General features: G+C 36.6%; 1 protein-coding gene across 2 annotated transcripts; it reads right to left on the bottom strand.

Moving 5' to 3' along the window:
- Window positions 1-1,179: 1,179 nt before the first annotated feature.
- On the bottom strand, window positions 1,180-22,004 carry WDR12 (WD repeat domain 12). Of its 2 annotated transcripts, XM_069468611.1 has the most exons (13): window positions 21,603-22,004; window positions 19,819-19,913; window positions 17,060-17,154; window positions 16,150-16,256; window positions 12,812-12,927; window positions 12,233-12,387; window positions 10,870-10,915; window positions 8,716-8,801; window positions 4,510-4,650; window positions 4,284-4,389; window positions 3,989-4,121; window positions 2,198-2,270; window positions 1,180-1,428 (listed from the first exon to the last, which is right to left on the bottom strand). In XM_069468611.1, the coding sequence occupies exons 1-13, from the start codon at window positions 21,641-21,643 to the stop codon at window positions 1,351-1,353; spliced, it is 1,272 nt and encodes a 423-aa protein (XP_069324712.1). In that variant the 5' UTR covers window positions 21,644-22,004; the 3' UTR covers window positions 1,180-1,350. The 2 variants fall into 2 exon arrangements, with proteins under 2 accessions (XP_069324712.1, XP_069324715.1); XM_069468614.1 differs by lacking the exons at window positions 12,812-12,927; window positions 17,060-17,154; window positions 19,819-19,913; window positions 21,603-22,004 and having other exon boundaries at window positions 16,150-16,250.
- Window positions 22,005-23,233: the final 1,229 nt, after the last annotated feature.

Below are 23,233 nucleotides of genomic sequence, written 5' to 3'. Positions count from 1 at the left end.
TGTAACTCCATCTTCTGATAGAGGAAAAGGGGAAGCAATGTTTTAAGAGGATTGAAGTTATAAGAGGACTGAATCTTCTAGGCTTCTATTGGCCACTCATAATCTTCCTGCAGAGAATAAGATCTAAACGCTTTTGAGTTACCCAAGGAGAAGAGTTTAGCAGGGATCAACAGACAATTCTTGTCCAAGAGACTTGGTCATTAATGTCATCTCCATTTGGCATTAAAATACATTGTTAGAAATGATACAATAACTGCAGCTCAAGCTCTTGGTCTATGTGAAAACGAGGACCATATCCTAGGGGGTGAAAGGAGCCTGGGTCCCTAAGGAATGTGGAACAACCCACTGTTAATTTGGCTCTCAACTGCAGCTAAGTATAAGATGTTGTTTCCCAGACTTCTGCAACAGGAACATCATTTGAGATATATTGTATTAATCTAATGATGAGACCAAACTCATTTCCCATATATTACTAAAAGATTGTCAAGTACTCTGCTTAAGAAATACCAATCCAACCCCCATAATAAGCTGAAATAAAAAAAAAAAGAAATACCAATCCAATAAAGATGGAGTCATTTTAAAAATACATTTACTTTAAATATTTTACATATAGCATGCATAAAGAAAAATGCTAATGACATCATTAAATTTATGGAATGTTTAATACTGACTGAAAGGTTTCATCTAAAGAATTCATTCTTACCTACATATGAGGATGGGTTAGGGAGAGAGGAGATTCCTGGTTACCATGAAAACTATATGCAATCTCTAAAGGATCTGACATTATGAAGTACTTCCCTTAAAATATCAAAATTCTTAATGAATTGACAACATCTACATTTTTAATGTTCCGAATACCAGAGTCTAATTTTTGTATAGTGAAACATCACTTATTTTGCCAAAAGGAAATCGTATTTATAATTTTTTCTCCATTAAATTTTGTCTTAGTCTTTTCTGGATTCTTTTTGTAAACAGCTAACTGAAAACTTAAGTTTCTCCAACAGAAATAAAAATCTGGACAATTTATTACTGTATTTCTAATATATCCTTTTACAGCAGTTTAAAAGCAAATCTTAATTCAAATCAATACCTTTAAAAAGAAAGAAACTCAGTTGAATTTCAAGAGTTTGTATAGGGTAGAGAATGCAGGTCACATTTTATATTTTATAAATACAAACTATTGTATTATAAATACAAAATAAAGAAAAAGTGACATTAACTATTATGAAGGGTAAAAACATTATATAAACTTGAAAAGGCTGATCGCTACATCTTCATCAATGTAATTTCACGATTCTGTACCAATTTTATTTACAAAACAAATCTCTATAATCAAATTATCATTCACTTTTATGCCCCCACATGGGAAGTGGTAGGTGAATATCTGTAGGAATATAATTTATTGTCTGCTCCTCCACTCAGAAGTAGCTGTAGAAAAGGAGAGAAAAAGACAAACAAAAACATAAGTAACTATAATTATTTCATATGATAGCTAAACCTAATTAAATACTGATGATTTTCATTATAAAAGGAATTATGGATGAGCAGTTAACTGGCATCAAGAATTAGTACTTAAAGGGACCAACTATATCAAATGTCATCACTTGTATTACAATATTGTATATTAAAACATTAAAAGTGATCATTTTAATTTGGTTGAAGCACAATTGCTATAGTGCCTTCTATAAAGCATTTGCTAAGATATATAATAAAATAAAGTTTGAAGGGTGATACAGTTTTACCTACTAAAGAAAATTAAAAGTTTTCAAAGGATAACATAGTTTGTATACTACAAACTATTCAAGTAGCCCTAAAACCTATATTTGGAAAGAATTCTTAGGCAGTAAGAGCTTACATTTACACACACACACACACACACACACACACAAATAATTAAAAACTGTAATTCTTTAAACACATTTTATAATGCAGACTTACTGTATATGAGTTTTCTAACTGGGAAATACTTTGATCCAATTAGTCTGAAGTAAGTAGTCTAAAGTTTATGGACTTAAAATGTTTCGTTAAAACATGCAAGGGGAAAAAACTGCTTCAAAATTTCAAATTTTACTACTCCTATTATTAAAGGACAAATTTGTTTCTTCTTTGAATGAGACGTGAGATTTTATTGTAAACACAAACACCATATTTATTCTAATATACTCTCCTCTTCACCAAATAACTAATAAATTCTTACCCCCATGTCTGTCCAGTCTACACTCAGAACCTTGTCTTCATGAGCAGCCAGATCATAGAGAGGAGCCTTACAACTAAAAGATGAAAATATTAACATATTGGTTATATGCATTCATAGTATTAAAACAAAAAATTATACTTTTCTGAAAGTGAATAATCACTTATGCTTTTCTGAAAATTTTATAGGATTTACCATCTTAGTCTGTATAACCACTTAATCTTAAAATTCTGAGTATTTACTTGACCACCTCTCCTGTTTTTCCTATATCATTATAGCAGACTACAGAGATTTATGGCAACCAGTATATTTAGGAAAACTTATTTCATTATAAAAATTTACTTATAATTAGGCCCATTTTCATATTTCCTTGACTACTTGTCTTTCACCCTCAAATCATGTTTAAAATACCCTTTGTCTAGCCATCTATAACACTGATAATTCCCAAGTTTATATCTTCCGCTCAAACTTCTCCCATGAGCTTGATACCTAGTTGCCTGACAGTTGAATGTCTTTGGGCACTAGAATTTTAAAACCACCAAAACAAAACTCTTGATTCTCCCTCACGACCTGCTTTTCTACTCTTTCCTATCACAGTAAATGGGACCACCAATGACCCAATTGCTCAGGCAGAAAATGTGGGCATTAGCCTTGATTCGTATTTCCACATTCAATCCATAAGCCAATTCTGCCAAAGAGCTGTCTTCAGATACACCTAGAACGCAATTACTTATCTCGAATGCTACCATCATAATCCAAGTCACCATTACCTGTCTCTTAAATTACAACAATAGACTCTCTCCTTCTATTCTTGATCCCTTGCTCAAAGCCACCAAAGCATTCCCATCACACTTAAAATGAAACCCAAACTCCTTACTGTGCCTTGTACAGTCCTGCTTGGTATTACCACTACCTGCCTCATGTCCTGCCACTCTCCTTGCTTACTCCATTCCATCAACACTGGCCTTCTTGCTATTTTGCCAACATGCCAAGGTTCTTCTCACTTTATCTGCTCTTCCCTATGCCATGATCTGTGCATGGTTCATACCTTTACATTGTTCAATTCACTACTACGTTATCACTTTCACAGAGGGGCCCTCCCCAAAGATGTGTCCCTTTGCCCTGCTTTACTTTCTTCATAGCACTTACTATTATTATCATAAACTATATGTTAACTGATATAGAAAGTATACAATTAAAACGTACGTGCCTTCTAGATGTTAACAAGTCATCCACTATAAGTTAGTGTAAGGATAGAAAAAGGCAGATTTAAGGTCAACAACAACACATCAACAGGTATTTGGGTAATGCCTATTTGTTCTACTTGTAAAGATATGTAAATAATCAGTGTATGCATTTTATTGGGACACGCTGTATACAATATTATCATACCACTAGGCCTATGAATCTTTAAAAATACGTATTTTTATTTGACTTTATATTAACATATAATTTATATTAAGGATCAGGATAATCTTTTTAAACTCTATTTTTCTCCTGTTTTATAACGAAGTCAGAAAGATGGACTTAATAAACTTCTGGATTTTTTTTGGTAAAAGACAAATTAACACAGAATTAGTTCCTTTCAAAATGCAAAATAACACAACACATTAACATGAAGAAAATTCCTTTGATCTTGACTTCTCTTTAGGATATCAGTATTTATCACATCAGGTAGTATAATAAAGAACTTTATTTTACACTTTTGGATAATCATTTCAGTATTTATTTCATCTTCTCTGTATATAATAGAAAATTGATATCTTTCTCCTGTAGATCATAAATAGAATTTACCTTCTTGTATCCCAAAGCTTGACCATGTTATCTAAAGAACCTGAAATCAACTGCTGTTCATGGGTAGGAGACCACTTTACTGACGTCACCCAGCCTGTATGTGAGGTTAGGGACAGCAACACCAAAGAACCATCTGAACAAAGCAAAAAAGATAACAAGTGTTGAATTTTATAAAAGAGAAGTAGGTAAAACAACCCCCACAAAAATTTGTAGAAATTTATCTTTGTTTATACATCTGCGAGAAGAGGAATTGATGTTATTTACATGTTTTCCCCCAGCGGTTTACATGACTCACCTTTAGTACGGGGATCCCACAGTCTGATATGCCTATCTGTGCTTCCAGATGCTAAACGTTTACAAAGTGGAGAATAGGAAATACAATTAAATACTTTATTTCCTGTCTGGAAAAGAAAAGGAAAGAACATTTCACCATGGTGGACTAGGAAAAAAAAACATCTCTAGAAGTTCATCAATTAGAAGATCAAAGTTAATCAGAGGACTACTGAATTTATAAGTCTTACCAAAGTTGACTTAAGACTGCCAGACTCAACATCCCATACTCTAATTGTGTGGTCCCAAGATGCACTGCAGATTTCTTCAGCATCTGACCACAGAACTGAGGAAATTGCTTCCTTGTGGCCAGAGAGGGTCACCATGGGAGTCTAGAAATGAAAGATACCCAAAAAGGAAAAGTATTTTCATTTCCGAGTAATTCAAATAGTAGCTATTACTTCCAAAGCTCATATACTAGATATTCTGCCAGGTGTTTTAGCTTTCATATCCTGTCTTATTTCTTCTTTCAACAAGATGAGTATTTCTGTTTTTATTTTATCCATGAAGAGATGAAGCCAAGAAAGATAATTTGCCCAAGGTATACAGCTTATAAGTGGCAGACTTGAATTTGAACCCCAGTATTACTCCAAAGTTTGTAGTCTTTCACCATATTCTGCTGTTCCCCATCTGTTCTGCTTTTTATTTTGAGCAGTATTAATACAACTTAATTCTCCCAGCTGACAAACATGTGATATTAAAGTGATAGTGCTGGCTAGTTCCCAAATGGCCTTGGACTGACTGACCCAATTTCTCCCCTTTTCTTCTTGCCTGTAGTTTTCAGAATAACTGCAGGGAATAATGTGCAGGGAATGCAATCCTGCGATAGGGAGGGTTTGGTAAGTACAGCCTGTACTCTGTTCCAGTACCCACCTAGAAACAGGATGTCCTTCAAAAATTTGCCCAGTGAAACATGTAATCCCAGAGTATAAAACCCAGGGCAGGATGCTTTTTGGGATCCCTCAGCTGTGGTGCAAATGAGGCATACACAGTTGAGAATCCATCTGCCCCAGGCAGCTTTCTTGAGCATCGGGGGACAAGCTCACAATGGATCTCGGCTTCTGTTGTCCCTTGCTGCCTATCTGTAAGTAATAAATCTGCTTTTGTGTGTGTGTGTGTTCTATCTGACCAGACTCAGGCAATTGGTAAAAGTGCAGCCCAGGCTGCAGTGGGTCAGTGTCTGCATTTCTATTCCTGGTAGTTAGCATAGTGATGATCTTTACTATACTCCATGGGGTGGGAGTCCTCCCTTGGGACTGAGGATCAGACAGATCAAGGTTTGAGTGAAGATACTGCCAGTTTCTACATAATTTCTCCAGGTAAATTAATTTCAGTAGGTTATTCTAAGCACCCCATTTCCTTGGCATTTTTAAGTCCTATTATTTAATCTTTCCACGGCTCAATCATTAATACTCCAAAATCTCTAATGTCTTTCTCAAACTAAAAGCTCCAAACTAGGTATAGTACCTGTCTTAAATACAGGGAACTTGTAAAAGAGAGAGGAGAAGAATTCTGGAATGGGAGACAATCTACTTTTATAACCTCTTTAAATATTACTTGGTCTGCAGACCACACACAGTTAGTTTCTTTTGCACATTGTTTGTTTTTAAAACCCCTCATAAATGTAAAACCCAATCTTAGCCCTCTGTAGTACAAAAACAGGTGACAGCCAAATTGGCTATTGGGCTGTAATTTGCCAACTCCTGGACCAAACGATCCCTTAGGTCTCTCTCTTAGCTCTAAAATTTTCCTGCAAGAAGTAAAGGAACCTGATAGAGGACTGAGTAACAGAAAAATCTCTGATGTGATCTAAAACACAATGAAAAGGTAACATAGAGGTAACCAGAAGGATCTAAAATAGAAAATGACATAGCAAAAACAACAGATAAACTTATCATACCAAACTTATCAAACATACCCTATTCCTAGGTATTTACCCAAGAGAAAGGAAAACTTAGGTTCACACAAAAACCTGAATACAAATATTGATAGTGGTTTTATTTATAACTGCCAAACTGGAAACAACCCAATATTCTTCAACTGATGAATGATTAAACCAACTATGGTATGTCCATATAAAAGAATACTACTCAGCATTTAAAAGAAACAAACCATGGATCCCTAACAATGGAAGAACCTCAAATGCTTTATGCTAAATGAAAAAGGCCTGATGAAAAAGCTTATATATTCTTATGGCACAATGTTTGGAGGAAAAAAAAAAAAAGACTATATACACAGTATTGTGTGGTTCCACTTATATGACATTCTGGAAAAAGAAAAAATGTTGGAACAGCGACTAGGTAAGTAGTTGTCAGAGAATAGAGACAGGAGGAAGGGCTGACTAAAAAAGGGCAATATGGGTTTTAAGGGATAATGTGTTCTGTATCTTGATTGTGTAGTAGTTACACGATTCTATGCATTTATCAAAACTCAAGAGCTATACAAAAAAAGGGTAAATTTTTATCTGTATAATTTTTTTTTGTTTTTGAAACAGGGTCTCACTCTGTTGCCCAGGCTGGAGTGAAGTAGTGTGATCACAATTCACTCAAGCCTCGAATTCCTGGGCTCAAGTGATCCTCCTACATGAGCCTCGTAAGTAGCTAAGACAACAGGCATATGCCACTGTACCAGCTAATTTTTTTTATTTTTGTAGAAGGTGGTCTCCAACTCTTGGACTCGAGTGATCCTCCTGCCTTGGCTTCCCAAAGTGCTGGTATTACAGGTATTAGCCACCATGCATGGCCTGTATAATTTTTTTTTAGAGGTAGAAAAGTCTACATTGGCATTGTTACTATAAATAAACTAAAGTGGAATAGTACTGGACGGAAAAAAGCAATTCTGAGATTTATAGAGAATAAAACCTTACTATATGTTAATAAAGGAAGCATGTAACAGGTAAATTATTAGTAACTGCTTGGCAGCATTTAATTACATTAATACAAGTCAAGTATTGGAAAGAAATGCAAAGAGAAGATAACTATTTTTGATATATGTTTTATCCTTTTTTCTTTTTTTTCCAAGAAGAAGGAGTTTGAGGCTGTAGTGAGCTATGATTGTGCCACCGCATCCTACCCTGGGCGACAGAAAGACCCTGCCTCTAAAACTAAAAAAGTGAAATAAAATAAATTAGACTCAGATAAAGGTACCAATAGTACAGTGCTTATAATAAAAATTTACAAATCCACTGAGAGAAAGCATAGTCATGGTTGAAGAAGCAAGGTAAATACTACACATCAGATAAAGGACTGATAACAAGAATCTATTTAGAACTCAGGAAAATCAGCAAGAAAAAATCAAGCAACCCTATCAAAAAGTGGGCAAATGACATGAATAGAAACTTCTCGAAAGAAGATATAAGAATGGCTAATAAACATGAAAAAATGCTCAACATCCCTAATCATCAGAGAAATGCAAATCAAAACCACAATGAGATATCACTTAACCCCAATGAGAATGGCCTTTATCAACAAAACCCAAAACAACACATGTTGGCATGGGTGTGGAGAGACAGGAACACTCATACACTGCTGGTGGGACTGCAAACTAGTGCAACCCCTGTGGAAAGCATTATGGAGGTATCTTAAACAGATTCAAGTAGACCTACCATTTGACCCAGGAATCCCATTACTGGGCATATACCCAAAAGAAAAAAGGTCATTCTGTAACAAAGACACATGTACCCGAATGTTTATAGCAGCACAATTCACAATGGCAAAGATGTGGAAACAACCCAAATGCCCATCAATACATGATTGGATTAGTAAGCTGTGGTATATGTATGCCATGGAATATTACTCAGCTATAAGGAATAATGAAGATACGACATCTCTATGGTTCTCCTGGAGAGAGTTGGAACCCATTATATTAAGTGAAGTATCCCAAGAATGGAAAAACAAGCATCACATGTACTCACCAGAAAACTGGTTTCCCTGAACATCACCTAAATACACGTCTAGGAACGACACCAATCGGATATCAGACTGAGGTGGGGGGTGGGGGAGGGGATGGGGGTATGCCTACACAATGAATGCATTGCGCACCGTTTGGGGAGTGGTAACGCTTGAAGGTGCTGACTCGGGAAGAGGGGGTGGGGGGGAGGGACATATACCTACATGATGGGTGCAACGCGCACTACCTGGGGAACGGACACGCCTGGAGCTCTGACTTGGGGGGAAAGGCGGTACATGGGCAACGTATGTAACCTGCAATTCTGTATCCCCCATAACAATAAGATGAAATAAAAAAATAAATAAATAAATAAAGGCATAATAGTCACAAAAAAAAAAAGAAGCAAGGTAAGACAAAAGGATATATAAAAAAGAAAGACCACAATAAATTAACATATATTTATCAACACAGACCTAAGCCACATACAGTCAATTCTCACAAATATTTACCCTTGTTAGTCCCAATTGCTCCGTTTTCTGTTTCTTTCGAGGTCGATTGGTGGATCCCTCCATTTCATCTTCTTCATCTGTAGGCACTGCATCATAGAGAATTAATTGGGTTTGATTTTAAAAAATTAGTCAGTATTAATTGCAAATTGCCTAAAAGAATTCTGTCCATTTCTAGATACAGTTTCTCCATGTTATCACAGCTGGTTAGGGAAGGATATTCCTCATTATTTTGGTTAACAGAAAGTTATATGTAAAAATAATACCTGGATTACCAATCTTCAAAAACAAAAAAGCAAAAAATAAAGTATATTAAAAAACTAACACCTAACCAGTTTGAAATCTTACTGTCTTTAAGATCATCATTATAGCCCTGGAGCGGTGGCTCACGCCTGTAATCCTAGCACTCTGGGAGGCTGAGGCGGGAGGATCATTGGAGCTCAGGAGTTTGAGACCAGCCTGAGCAACAGCAAGACCCCGTCTCTACTAAAAAAATAGAATGCAATAAGCTGGACAACTAAAAAAAAAATATATAGAAAAAATTAGCCAGGCATGGTGGCACATGCCTGTAGTCCCAGCTACTCAGGAGACTAAGGGAGGAGGATCACTTAAGCCCACCAGTGTGAGATTGCTGTGAGCTAGGCTGACGCCATGGCACTCTAGCCCGGGCAACAGAGCCAGACTCTGTTTCAAAAAAAAAAAATAAAATAAAAAAATAAAAAAAATAAAAATAAAAATCATCATTATAAATATTTATCACTTTATCATAACTATGAAAAATTGCTTGCTGCTAGTTCTAGGAGAGTTATGTCTAGATTATATCTATATAATGAAGGAGGGAATAATAAGGTAAACACATGATAAAAGGAGATACATTTCAGCCATGTTTATTCTCCTTGACTATTTTGCTTTTCTAACAAAGTGTTTCACAGTTATTTTTCTTTTTTCTTTTCTTTTTTTTTTTTTGAGACAGAGTCTCACTCTGTTGCCTGGGCTAGAGTGCCGTGGCATCAGCCTAGTTCACAGCAACCTCAAACTCCTGGGCTCAAGCAATCCTTCTGCCTCAGCCTCCCGAGTAGCTGGGACTACAGGCATGCACCACCATGCCTGGCTTATTTTTCTCATTTTTAAAAAAATCTTCGTTATACATCATTTGGTTAGGCAGCACACCAAGATTGAAAAGTACAGATTTTAATGTTTTATATCTTTTATGATACTGCTTTCTCTAACTAGATTTATAAACCCTTGTAAGGTAACATCCAATCATATACAATATTTTATTTACCCCCCATTATCAAAAAATAAAATATTCTAACAAAAGGAAAATTTTCTAAACTAATTTTTACCACAAAATTGTTTGCTTTAATCATTTTTATAAGATCTACTAAAATGGATTATGTTTCCTGCTATCTTACACATTATTTAAAAGTGGTTAACCTTTTCTTGAACCCTCTTAACTCTACTTGGTAAACTGTATTTGGGGTATCATACTGTGTAACACAGCAATTCCCTCAGAAGTAACGGAGGTGTTCTGGTCTGTTTCCTGTGCAATAAATAGTTCTAGCTACTAGGTTTTAAAATATGTGTGTATTTTTTTCCTCTTTTCTTCCCATCAGAGTCTTCTTACTATACTATCAAAGCACCTTCCTCTAGGAGACCTTTCTCCTTCTCCCTCAATTTGTTCCTTTTAAGCTGTTTCCAAAGTAATAATACTAAGTCTAGTAAACTGTATTAAAAAAATTTTTTTAAAGTAAACCCGCTTAACTAAGAAATCCCTTTAACAATAAAATGACTTAAAAATCATTTTTAAGTGACTTTATGTGAGTCAAAATAACTGAGAAGGTATTTTTGCTTATTTCCAGGTTCCTGAAAAAGGGAACTCTGAGAACTCAAGTAGTTATGTCCCATCGTACCAAACATGTTGATACTTGCAGCAATTCAGCGACAGTGTACATTAAGTAAAGAGGTGGTGAGGTAGAAAAAACATCTTGAAAGACAAATACACTACTTTGTTGCCATACTATGCTTTTATATGTGTGTTCTAAACAGCTCTGGTCTGTTTTTATGGCAAAATTTGGATTAAAAAATCCCCTTTCACTGAACTGAAATTCTTGAAACATCATAAATAAGTCAAAGTAAAAGAAATACTTAATTTACCTGTAGACCAGATCTTTAGCATCTTATCCCAGGAGCCACTGCAAAACTAAACAGATGTATATGAAGGGAAAAAGCATATGTAATATAATTCATATTATTTGCCTCATTTTTCCTATTAAACTTAAAAACATTTACTTTGTTTGCTTAATCTCTGTGGTTCATATGCTCTAAAATACTTTACTACTGTGGTATTATCTGCCCAACTTCCTAGTCTCCTGGAAGCAGCACCATCAATCTGCATGGCAATCAAGGGAGTTGCCATTCTTATGTGGCCCTGTGCCCTGGCCACGCTTGCCTAGATGAGGGTGGGTAACTGACCTACCCTATACCAGTAGGCCTCTTCCTCATTCAGGATCTTTTCAAAGAACTCTCTGTTCCAGAGAGTCAAAGTTAGTCTTTTTCCAGGGACAGATAAAATAGGATGTAAAACCTGGGAAATACTGAAGGCCAGGTTTATTGTCACATGGAGAAAGCCAGTCTGAGATGAGAGAGAATAAAGTCAACTTGAGAGAAGAGAGGGAGAGAGTGTGCTGGCCACATTTAAGCCATTCCACTGGTTCCTAAGGCCCCAAAGTGTCATCACTCTTCTTGTGATATGGTTGTTCACTCCTTCCTTGGATCTCACAATCTGATAAATTTTCTTTTAAGCTTAAACAAGCTCAAGATGAGTTTCTGCCTCTTATAGCCAAGAGACAGGGTATAGTTAATCCACTTAAGTTTGGACTCAATAATATGTAAACCTTCTTTTTGGCTCAATATGAAAAATCATAAATCTTTACCTTTGAATACATCAAACATCCTGTTACCCTAACTGGCAAAGAAGTACTGAAGTAACACTCTTAAGACTAGAATACTTCAGTGTTGCTTAGTAAACTTTCTAATTATAAGTAGGTTTGTAACCCCTCATATTATTGTTTCCTTTTCGCTTTTACCATTTTATCATGATAAAGAGTAGATCAACACTGATAGTAAAACAAATTATATTAACACTAGCCTTAGTGTATACTAAGGCTCAGATGATCAACAAGACATTTTAAATTGGTGACAGCACTTATGGATAGCTGATACAGATTGAAAGTATGTCAATTACTATGATTTAGGAAGGTTACATAAAGAAATTGCTTGTTTACCTCATTTCTTAAAATTTCTGCAGTTTATATAAGCTTCTAAACCAAAGATAGACTGAGGAAGTAAATCTTTATATCTCTTATTGTATGAGTACTTACTTTTGGTTTGAAATCACATTCATTAGTCATTGATTGTTATGAAATTAAGCCAATCACAACAAATATATGTAGAAAAAAATGTTTAATATGAAGCTCAAATTCTAATTTAACATAGTAATAACACACTGGCTACTTACTTTAGTTCCTGAGCTATCAACGGCTATAGAGTCCACACTTCCAGCATGACCTCTGCAGCAGTGCAGAGCTTTTACTTTGTTTCTCTCTACATTCCACTCCCATAAGAGAATAGTCTGATCCATAGAGGCACTTAGTAACAAGCAAGACAAACTGTCTGAAGAAAGGAGAACACAAGAATAGGAATCAAATCAGGGCAAAATTCTAGATGCATCATGTTCTAAAACTGAAAAACTGAAATCTTTTGTTGTTGAAAAAGATGTTAAAAAGATAAAGAGCTCATAAAGCCAGTTTTTAAAAAGAAAGCTAACACAGTGTAATGGGGAGATTCTTTAAAAATAGAAAATATGAGTTTAACATTCTCAGTATTAACTTGAAAATGTATATTACCCAATATAATTTAAGATTCATTTTATGAATTTTTTTATATAATCCTATTCTTCTTGAACACTATATTTTTAAAAGATGTCACAATAACTGAGGCATATTTCCTACCCACTCCCCATTCTGGCCCAGCACTAAAAAAGGCTAATTTCCAAATCCCTATCTAGGATTCCTCTCAGTTTAGGCAGAGTCCTAACCTTTTTTCACCCAGGCCACATCTTTTACAACGTCTGTATGTCCCACAATTGTCATTATTGACTTTCCTTCCAAGGACCAGATCCGAGAAGTCTTATCATAAGAACCAGTCAAGATCCTACGAGAAGAAAAAAAAAATCCCATAAAACACAAAAAAGCAGCTTTTTCAAACCCTGAAAATTAATTGTGTTTCTATGGCAATGACAAAGTAAACCTTTAGGATTACACTTTTAAATTCTTCTTTAATATGAAGATCAAGATTTCAAAATAGAATAGATCAGATGTTTACACTTGATCTTTCCTGACCTCCTAAAAATAATAACTGACCCTAGATTTCATTTTTACTATTTTTATAATTAACACAACTCTTAGGGATCCTATACAAATTACTTGTAAAGTCTAATACAGGTTGAGCATTCCCAATCCGAAATTCTCCAAAATCCAAAAACTTTTTTTTTTTTTTTTAAAAAAAGACAGGGTCTCGCTCTGTTGCCCTGGACTACAGTACAGTGGCATCATCACAGCTCACTGCAACCTCAAACTCCTGGGCTTAAGCGATCCTCCTGCCCCAGCCTCCCAGGTAGCTGGGACTACAGATGCCCAACACCACGCCCGGCTAATTTTTTTATTTTTTGTAAAGACTATAAGGTATATATGAAACAGAACTGAATTTCCAGTTTAAACTTGGATCACATCCCCAAGATATCTCATTATGTATACGCAAATATCCCAAAATCCGAAAAAATACAAAATTGAAAATACTTCTATTCCCAAGCATTTTAGATAAGGTATACTCACCCTGTAGTCCTTTGTACTTAACCAGTGAAAACCATTAAAGAGGAAAACAGTAAAACCATTTAAAGTAAAAATATAACTTTGTATTATAACTCCAGAAACACATTCTTTGAAAGATGTAAGCTCCTATTACAGGTCCTTAAATATGATATGTCTGATTTCAAATCAGAACTGTAGTTTATTATATCTCAAACAAGAAGCAGTACAATTAAGCAAAGTATGAGCTCAAACTATCAACACAGTTTTGCCATCTTAACAGTAGCTTGTTTATGCCAGCAGCAAAGAAGCCTGCAGAGTGAATGGTGATGAAATCGTGAAGGGCCTTTTCCACAGCTTTTTTAGAATTGAATATTTTTCCTTGCAAGAAGTGGTCCAAAGCCTGGAAGAAGTGGTAGTTAGTTGGTGCAAGGTCTGTGAATACGGTGCATGACAGAGAGTTTCCAAGTCCAGCCTCTGTAGTTTGAGTCCAGCGTCATTTGTGTGACATGTAGTCAAGCATTGTCTTGCAAGAGGATTGGCCTGTCTCTACTGACCAATCTCAGCTGCTTGATCACAAGCATCCTCATCATTTAATCCAACTGGTTGCAGGAGACACCCACTATAATCAACTGACCAGTTTTCATGAAGCTGTAGTGGATAATACCAGCACTGGACCACCAGACACCATTAGCTTTTTTGGTTAATAAAATATTTTTGGTTTTGGACTGTGTTTGGCACTTCATCTTTATCCAACCATTGTACCAAATGCTTGAGATTATCAAAAAGAATCCATTTTTCCTCACACATAACGATATGGCATAGAAATGGTTTACTTTCACGTCGTGACAGCAAAGAAAGGCAAGCTTCAAGATGATTCCTCTTCTGATGCTCATCAGCAAGGTAAAGAAGCTGGATAGATGGGTTCCCTGAGGGAACCCATCTATCCAGCTTCTTTACCTTGCTGATTTTTTTCAAATGATCCAATATTGTTGGAATAGCAACATCAAGCCTTGCTGCTAATTCACACATAGGTTGAGATGGATTTGCTTCCACTACAGCTTTCAGCTCATCCATATCCACCTTGGTCTCAAGTCTCCCACGTGGCTCGCTTTCGAGATTAAAATCAACAGAATGGAACTTCTCAAACCACAGATGTACTGTGCATTCATTAGCTACATCCTTCCCAAACACTTCATTGACATTTCAGGCTGTCTGTGCTGCACTGGTTCTACAAATATAACAGGAATTATTGACTTATCCATGATTTCACAAAAGTTGCTCTTAAAAATTTTTTGAAAGATAATCACAAGCCAAACATGCGTTTGCAAGACTGAGGATGTACCTTCAGAATAAAAATAAAACAAGAAGTGTCAAAGTGAAACGTAATAGATATCAACTGTCAAACTTAGTACTTATGGAAATCAGACATTTCTTTTTTTTTTTTTTGAGACAGAGTCTCACTCTGTTGCCCAGGCTAGAGTGCCGTGGCGTCAGCCTCGCTCACAGCAACCTCAAACTCCTGGGCTCAAGCAATCTTCCCATCTCAGCCTCCGGAGTAGCTGGGACTACAGGCATGTGCCACTATGCCCAGCTAATTTTTTCTATATATATTTTTAGCTGTCCATATAATTTCTTTCTATTTTTTTTTTTTAGTAGAGATGGGGTCTTGCTCTTGCTCAGGCTGGTCTCGAACTCCTGAGCTCAAACGATCCACCCCCCTCGGCCTCCCAGAGTGCTAGGATTACAGGCGTGAGCCACCGCGCCTGGCCGGAAATCAGACATTTCATATTTATTTATTTATTTATTTATTTTTTGAGACAGAGTCTCACTTTGTTGCCCGGGCTAGAGTGAGTGCCATGGCATCAGCCTAGCTCACAGCAACCTCAAACTCCTGGGCTCAAGTGATCCTACTGCCTCAGCCTCCCGAGTAGCTAGGACTACAGGCATGCACCACCATGCCCGGCTAATTTTTTCTATATATATTTTAGTTGTCCATATAATTTCTTTCTATTTTTAGTAGAGACGGGGTCTCGCTCTTGCTCAGGCTGGGACATTTCATATTTAATAACCTAATATGACCCACTCTTGAGGTGCTTTTCTACAAGTAAGGACAGTGGGGATTTATGTTGAGCCATCCATATCTTCTTACTTGATTCCAGTCTGTTCTTTTTAACCCTAAAATAGCATGATATGCATCTTCATGGTAGTAGGCCAGGAGATCTGTGGCTACAAAAGTTATTTTTCCTCTATGAAACAAATTATACCCTTCGTCTTAAAAGCAACATACTCAAACCAAATAAATTAAATGCCCTAAGACACATCACTTATTCAGAAGACAAATATCACTATAACATCTTGAAACAGAAAAACAAACCTATTAATACATATCTGTTTCTTCTTGAACACACTGAATACAAAGATCTTTTTGTTTGGTGTGGTCACCAATACACATATTGCAAAATGACTTTTACAAAGAACAGCAAATCAGAGAAAAATATTCACAGAATGGATTTTAAAAGACTAAAAAGATACATAAGAAAACAGAAGAATATTCAACTGTCAATACCATTCCTCTGCCCCTTTAATTGAACTGATCCAGTCATCATGGAACATGCATTGCTCTGGCTGGGGTGCAGTGTACTTTTCTACATATTCTAGTTCCACAACTTCTTCCTAGTAACAGAAAGAAACCAGAAACCAATCAGGTAGTATAGTTTTAAAATATTATATAACGATGATAAAGGATGCTCAATTTAATTTACTACCTTCATATCAGTCCCCTTCATAACCCAGGAAATTTAGAGCATTCAAAAAGTCAAAAACTTTATTTGACTTAAAAGTATGCTAAGAGTAATATTAAGAAATATCAATGGTCCTGGAAAACTTATGTCAAAAAATAAAAAATAAAAGGATATAATTTAATAGGTACAGAGCTTCTGTTTAGGATGATGAAACAGCTGTACCTAATGCCATTGAACCATGCAAATAAAAATGCTTAAAGTGTTAAATTTTATGTTATATACATTCTCCCACAATTTTGAAAATCACCAATAAAGAAAAATCACTTATAAATTATATTTTTAATTATAAGGGCAACATTAAGGGAAGTTTGAAAATTAGAGAAAAGGGGAAAATCACAATAAATCACAATAACCTAACCCATAGCTTTTATATGTGCCGAATTATTTTGTATACCTGTACTAATTAGTATATATATATTTGCTATTCCCTTTCTTGCCAGTTCTTCTACAAATATGAAGAATATGTTCATTCATTTATTTTTTGAATAAAATACTCTTAAAAAAAGAGGGGGTTCCAAAATTAAATATATAGAAACAGAAGCTCAAATTTATAGAAAAAAACAATAACGAAAAAAATCTTGGGTGCTAAAGATAGATTCAGGCTGATTCTAAAAGAAGTTGAGCTACAATATTTGACAATGCCTTAAGTAAAATACACAAGTTAAGTGAACTTACTGATGAGATGTTCTCCAGTTCCATGTGTTTGACCAAGGGCATGCGCAGAAACTGGCCCTTGATAAGGAAATCAAACTCCACATGTTTGTGGAACTCTGAAGAAAATACATAATAAAATTGTTATTACTCTTAGTCTGAAGTGGTATTGGCAGAGGTATATAAGAACCTCAAAACTAACAGGTACCTATTATCCCAGTGTGGTCTTTTAGTGTCTCCAGAATTTTCCATGGCATGATCAGGCTGTGTACTCCATAGTAATATATGATTTTTAAGAACAGAAATATTTTATTCTGTTGGCATAATTTCTTTTTTATTGTTATTGGTATAATTATTTTAATTAAAAAAAAAAACCTTCTTATTCTACCAAAAAATTCGAAAATACAAAGTGGAGGCTGGGCACAGTAGCTCAAGCTACTAATCCTAACATGCTGGGAGGCTAAGGGTTGGAGGATTGGTTGAGGCCAGGAGTTCGAGACCAGCCTGAGCAAGAGTGAGAGCCCATCTCCACAAAAAATAGGAAAAAAATTAGCTGGGCAGGGTGGCACACACCTGTAGTCCCAGCTATTTGAGGGGCTGAGGCTGGAGGATCATTTCAGCCCAGGAGTTTGAGGTTGAAGTAAGCTATGATCACATCACTGCACTCTAGCCTGGGCAACAGAGCAAGACTCTGTCTCAAAAAAAAAAAAAAAGTAGAAATAACAATAAATTGCCATCACTATTACCCACATTGACATCTACCAATTCATGGAAATTCATCTATATCCCTCCCTCCATCCCCCTGCTGGTTTATTTTAAAGCAAACCTCAGAAATGATATAATTTCATCTGTAAATAATTTAGTGTTGTATCTCTAAAATATAAGGACAATAATATTAAAAATTTAACAATTATTCCTAATATCAAATAGCCAGTCAATGTTCATATATTTTACAGTGAACTTTTAAAAATCAGTATCCAAAGTCCATATAGTATACTTGATTAATGTGTTTCTTTTAATCTTTAATAATTCTCCCTCCTTTTTCTCCTTGCCTTTATTTGTTGAAGAAAGTAGGTCATCTGTCTTGTAAGATTTCCTATATTCTGGATTTGGTTGATTGCATTTCCAAGGTGTCCTTTAACATGCTCCTCTATCATATATCCTATAAACCAGTAAGATCTAAATGCTTGATTAGATTTTAGGTTTGGTATTTTTTCTTTTTGACAAGAATATTCACAGGCAATATTGTTTATTTCCTATTGCATCATGTCAGGATGCATATAATATTTGGCTGTGTTTCTCTGTAAGATGTTAAGATCTGCGTTTGGGCTCAGATGATGTCAGTCTGATTCCATCTACTGTAATGTTAATTGTTGGTTATTTACCTACTTAGCACTCTCAGCAGCTATTGATAATCACTACTGTAGTTATAGCCATTATTTCATTTGGAGTTGCAAAATGTTAATAGTCTATACAAAAAGACAAATGTGCAACCTACAAGTTAAGAAAAATATGCAACTATTTGAGTAACAACCACCATATACCGGGATTGCAAATCTTTTTTCAAAGACTTTTTCAACAAGTAGAATATAGAACAGTTTTAAAATTTATAAAGGTAACTATGCATCAGAATCTCTATATATCCATGATGAAGTAAAGATAAGGACCAATAGGAAATGCTATGTGAATATCTTTGAATCAAGAATTGTAGCTAGCTAGCAATAAAAAGATTGCAGACCCTGCTCCCGCTACAAAGTTGTTCAAAAACATTATTTCAAACTTCAAAAAAAGTTATGGGACTATTAGAAGATGAAGAAGAGGGAAGATATTAGGCATTAGTTTACAACTCTTACCTCCCCATTCATCCAAGTAGGGTAGATAGAGTCAAAAGAACTTTTTAGCATTCGAAACATCTACATAAAAATACACTTGCCTCTAAATGGTGACTCCACTGACAAATTCTGTCTTTAAAGATCACATTTGATGTTACTTTCAGTATTTCATGTTTAAATTTTCTCTTTTATGTAATGTTTCATTACTTTAAAAAAAAACATTTTATTAAAGAAAATCTCAAAAATATGCAAAAGTGGAGAATATAATAAATCTCCATATACTTATCACCCAACTTCAAAAGTTATCAATTCATGGCCAATCTTATTTCACCTATATTTTTACATACATTTTTCACATTAATTTAATGGGCAAATAATTTATATTAGTACCATATGTTTAATATTTACATATTTATAAATGTTTTACTTAATAGTATTGCATGTTTTATTATATCAAATTTTTTTATGAATTCTGAACACAAAAAATAAAATACTAGTATTAATATTGGCATTTGGATATTACATAAAACAAATATTCAAACACTGATTATTGTCATTTTGCTTTGTGCTTCAGTAGCAACAGGGGCCTAAGCACAAAGACACTTGTTTTATGCCTATACAACTCAGCCCTCCATGGCAAAATCATGCCTTAATTACCTCTATATCACAACTATTATATTAAAGTCTTTATTCCTAAATTACAATCACCTTATTTCTGTATTGCCTTAAACACATATGAAACAAAAATAATTTTTTCTGAAAATTTCTCTTTCAAAACATTTTTCAAAGTATCATCTAGCAGGGAAACCTGTATGCTATAATTTATAAATTTTACCATTATAAAATTCATATAGTATTATATAAAATGAGGCCCAAAAAAGGAAATAAAATAAACATATAATGCATTTTACTGTAGTGGCATTATGCCTTCTCCTAAATATATATACTTACCATTTTTGTCTTTCAGCAATTTATTGATAATGTTACTAAGATCAGCAATTTCAGAGGCAGCTGGGATTGAGAAGGGAACATCATCTACCGCATATCTATAAAAAGGAAATGATGTCAAGATCAAGTCTACAGATATTTTAACAAATGTGCATTTATTCATTCAACAAATATTGATTGGGTACCTATTACATGCCAGACATTTTGCTACATGGAGTAAACAAAAATGAATTAAGACACATTCTGTTTTCAAAAGAGGTTAAAGTCTGGTAATCAAATACAATGAAGCTATGTAAGAAAAATGTCATAAGTAATATGTGCAGAGAACAAAAGAGCAATAGGTCATTTCAACCAGAGAAAAGGAGGGCAGACAAGCAGGGTCTGAAAGGATACACTAAAAAAATAATTCTTAAACTATATCTACAAAAGTGAGTTTTTGCCAGGTAAGGGAGGGGAAGGCAAGAAGAAAGGGTGTGGGAATGGAGGGAGAGTATCACAATAGCTAGTTGTTAAGCTACCCACCCAGCCTATTCCAGAAAGTATGATTTTGCTCTAGACAGTAACCAATGATAAGGCTAAAGAGATGTACACGGGTGTTTTATATACTGTGTGAAGTATATAATGTGTGAAATAGTTTTTACTTCCTTTTCTGGGCAATGAGGAACTACTGTAGCAGTCCAAGTTAGAAATAACATCATTAGGCTGGGTGGGTGTGGTGGCTCACGCCTGTAATCCTAGCACTCTGGGAGGCCAAGGCAGGAGGATCGCTCGAGGTCAGGAGTTCAAGACCAGCCTGAGCAAGAGCGAGACCCTGTCTCTATTAAAAATAGAAAGAAATTATCTGGACAACTAAGAATATATATAGAAAAAATTAGCCGGGCATGGTGGTGCATGCCTGTAGGATCACTTAAGCCCAAGAGTTTGAGGTTGCTGTGAGCTAGGCTGACGCCAGGGCACTCACTCTAGCCCGGGCAACAAAGCAAAACTCTGTCTCAAAAAAAAAAAAAAAAAAAAATTAATAATGCAATGTATACCACAAGGCAGCATATAATTAGGTTTCAAATGAGTGCTAGAGACCTTGGGACCACTGGTAAAAATTTATATATATATATATATATATGTATATACACACATTAGTAATTGTTAAGTATGTTTATGTTTGCATATAAATGGCTTGTTTATATACAAATATGTGATAAATTATATAATGCATTTATATTTATATAACATAGTATACATCTATACACAAAAATACTCAAATCTGTAACTGCATTGACTTCATACTCGTAGCAAAAACCAATTCTATCAACCCCCTATTCAGAGCTCCACTTTGTAACACGGTTTAGAAAAGCATCTTCTATCACCTACTTAAAAAGAAAATGAAGTGTTTTCACAAAATGAAACACCACTAACAGAGCCTGAACGCCAAGGCCCATTGTTCGTTGTTAAATCATGCATACAGTGTGCTTCATTCAGAAAGCAAACTTGAAGCCCGTCAGTCCTCTCCACATTCACAATTCAAATTATAAAGAGCCCACAAAGTTGGGCAGAAAGGAGATTTCACAGAACTGCGAGGAGGTCTGTGAGAAACCCTCACAAGGCAGTTTTCAACTTGAGTGGACAACCAACTAAGGGCGAGGAGTCCAGCCAAAAAAAAAGGCGGGTGGGGGGGGATAATGGAGAGAGTTAGCTGACGGCAAAGACAACCAGGGATCCACAAGGCCATATAAAACGGGTAGTTGGAAAAGATCCTAAAAAAGAGGTAAAAGGGTGGGACGCTTACTTACTTCTTGTTATCAGTGTAGAAGCGTGTTTGGAGCTGAGCCATGGCGAGGAGTAGACACAGGACTGGTCCACAGAAACGTATGGGTTAGTGGTCAGACAACGGGAGCTCTTGTCTCTTAGGACTACAAAGAGGCAGCTCAAAATTACACTGCACAGGTAAGCGAGAAGCTACAGCCGAAACCTGGCCTCCGCTTTCTTTCCTTGGGTCTTCTCGGAAGAAGGCACCACGAGGCTGCCCTTCCACTGACGCCCAGCCCACACACATCAATTACCTATTCCTAGATTTAAGAATCATCGATTACGATAGTACAGTCTTAAAGGCAGTATGCTCCTTTAATCTTTTTTAGATTTCCTCCCATTTAGGCCCGTGATCGATTAGGAAGATACGGAAAGATTAAGCTCAAATCAGCTTTTAAAAACAAACAAAAATTTTGTAAAGAGGATGTTCTGAGCCCGGATACGTCTAGCACACCTCCTAGATACTGCAACCCCCAGAAAGCATCGCTTCTCAGTCGCGGCGACCGCTGGGAATTGTAGTCATTTTGACACGCTGCCCTCAGGATATTTTATTTGCATTAGATCTTTCTGACTCCAGCCAGATACCTATTAAGTTTCCTCTGTCTTGAGGTTTGATTCACTAAAGCTTTGCCAGATTCCTTTGCTCATGCATATCTCCAGCCAGAACCTCATTCGGCCGAGATTTTTCCTGGGTTCTCCGACTCTAGCTTCAGGTTTTAGATCCAAGCGAGGGGCGGAAACACGAAAAAAAAGATCGAATCAGAAGGGAAACGGACGACGGTGGCCGACTGTGGTCCTAATCTCTTGGGACTGCCCCGCGCTCTCCCAGAGGGGTGCGCCTGCGCATTGTGCTGGTCTCCATGGCGGGGCCTCGGAGCCAAGACGAGGTTGAGTAGACTCGTTTTGAATTTTCTCCCCTCTGCTCCGGCGGACTTCCCTCCTCGCCTTGTGGGGCTCTCGGCGGCGGCAGGACTGGGGGAGTCGGAGGTTTGGCAGAGCTGTCTGCGCCCACGGACCGGACGCTACCTCCCAACCCCCCTTTCTTCCTCCTCTCTCTCCTCCTCCTCCAGTCACCTCCTGACCCACCCGGGCTCAAGGAACTGCCGGCCCCCGCCCCCAGCAGCATTTCGGCACTGGCGGCTGCCTCCACCTCCCGCCTCGGCGCCTTTTTGGGGTCCTCCATGGCAGGGCCTACTACCTCCGACCCGGGAGGGGGCTCGCGGGCGCCGGGGAGGCTGGCTGGAGGAGGAGGTTAGGAGGAGGGTTGCTGAGCCGCAGGACACGCTACTGTCGCGGAGACGTACCCGGACCCCTTGGGCGGAGCGCCCAGCGTGTGGTCCTACGTGTTGCCCCGCACCCCGCTTTTTAGGGTCTTTTTTCCCCTATTCTGAGCCCTTTTATACCTTATGTTTAAAAGGGGGAAAGCACCCTCCCACACCTTCTCCCCTGCTTTTTTTTGTCTTGAAGTTACCCAATGGCTTATGTCTTGTTCTCAGTGGTCCTAAGTATTACTCTAATTCAATATAGTTGTTTTTCTGAGGGAGAATGGATGGAGAGAGAACTATCCAGATTCCAAAGTCATTTTTTTAAGGCCTTCGCCAGAAAAAGCTCCAAG

This window comes from Eulemur rufifrons, chromosome 1 (genome assembly GCF_041146395.1).
Source record: "Eulemur rufifrons isolate Redbay chromosome 1, OSU_ERuf_1, whole genome shotgun sequence".
Lineage (NCBI taxonomy): Eukaryota > Metazoa > Chordata > Mammalia > Primates > Lemuridae > Eulemur > Eulemur rufifrons.
Note: the sequence above shows the minus strand (reverse complement) of the source record. Positions and strands in the feature narration are given on the sequence as shown.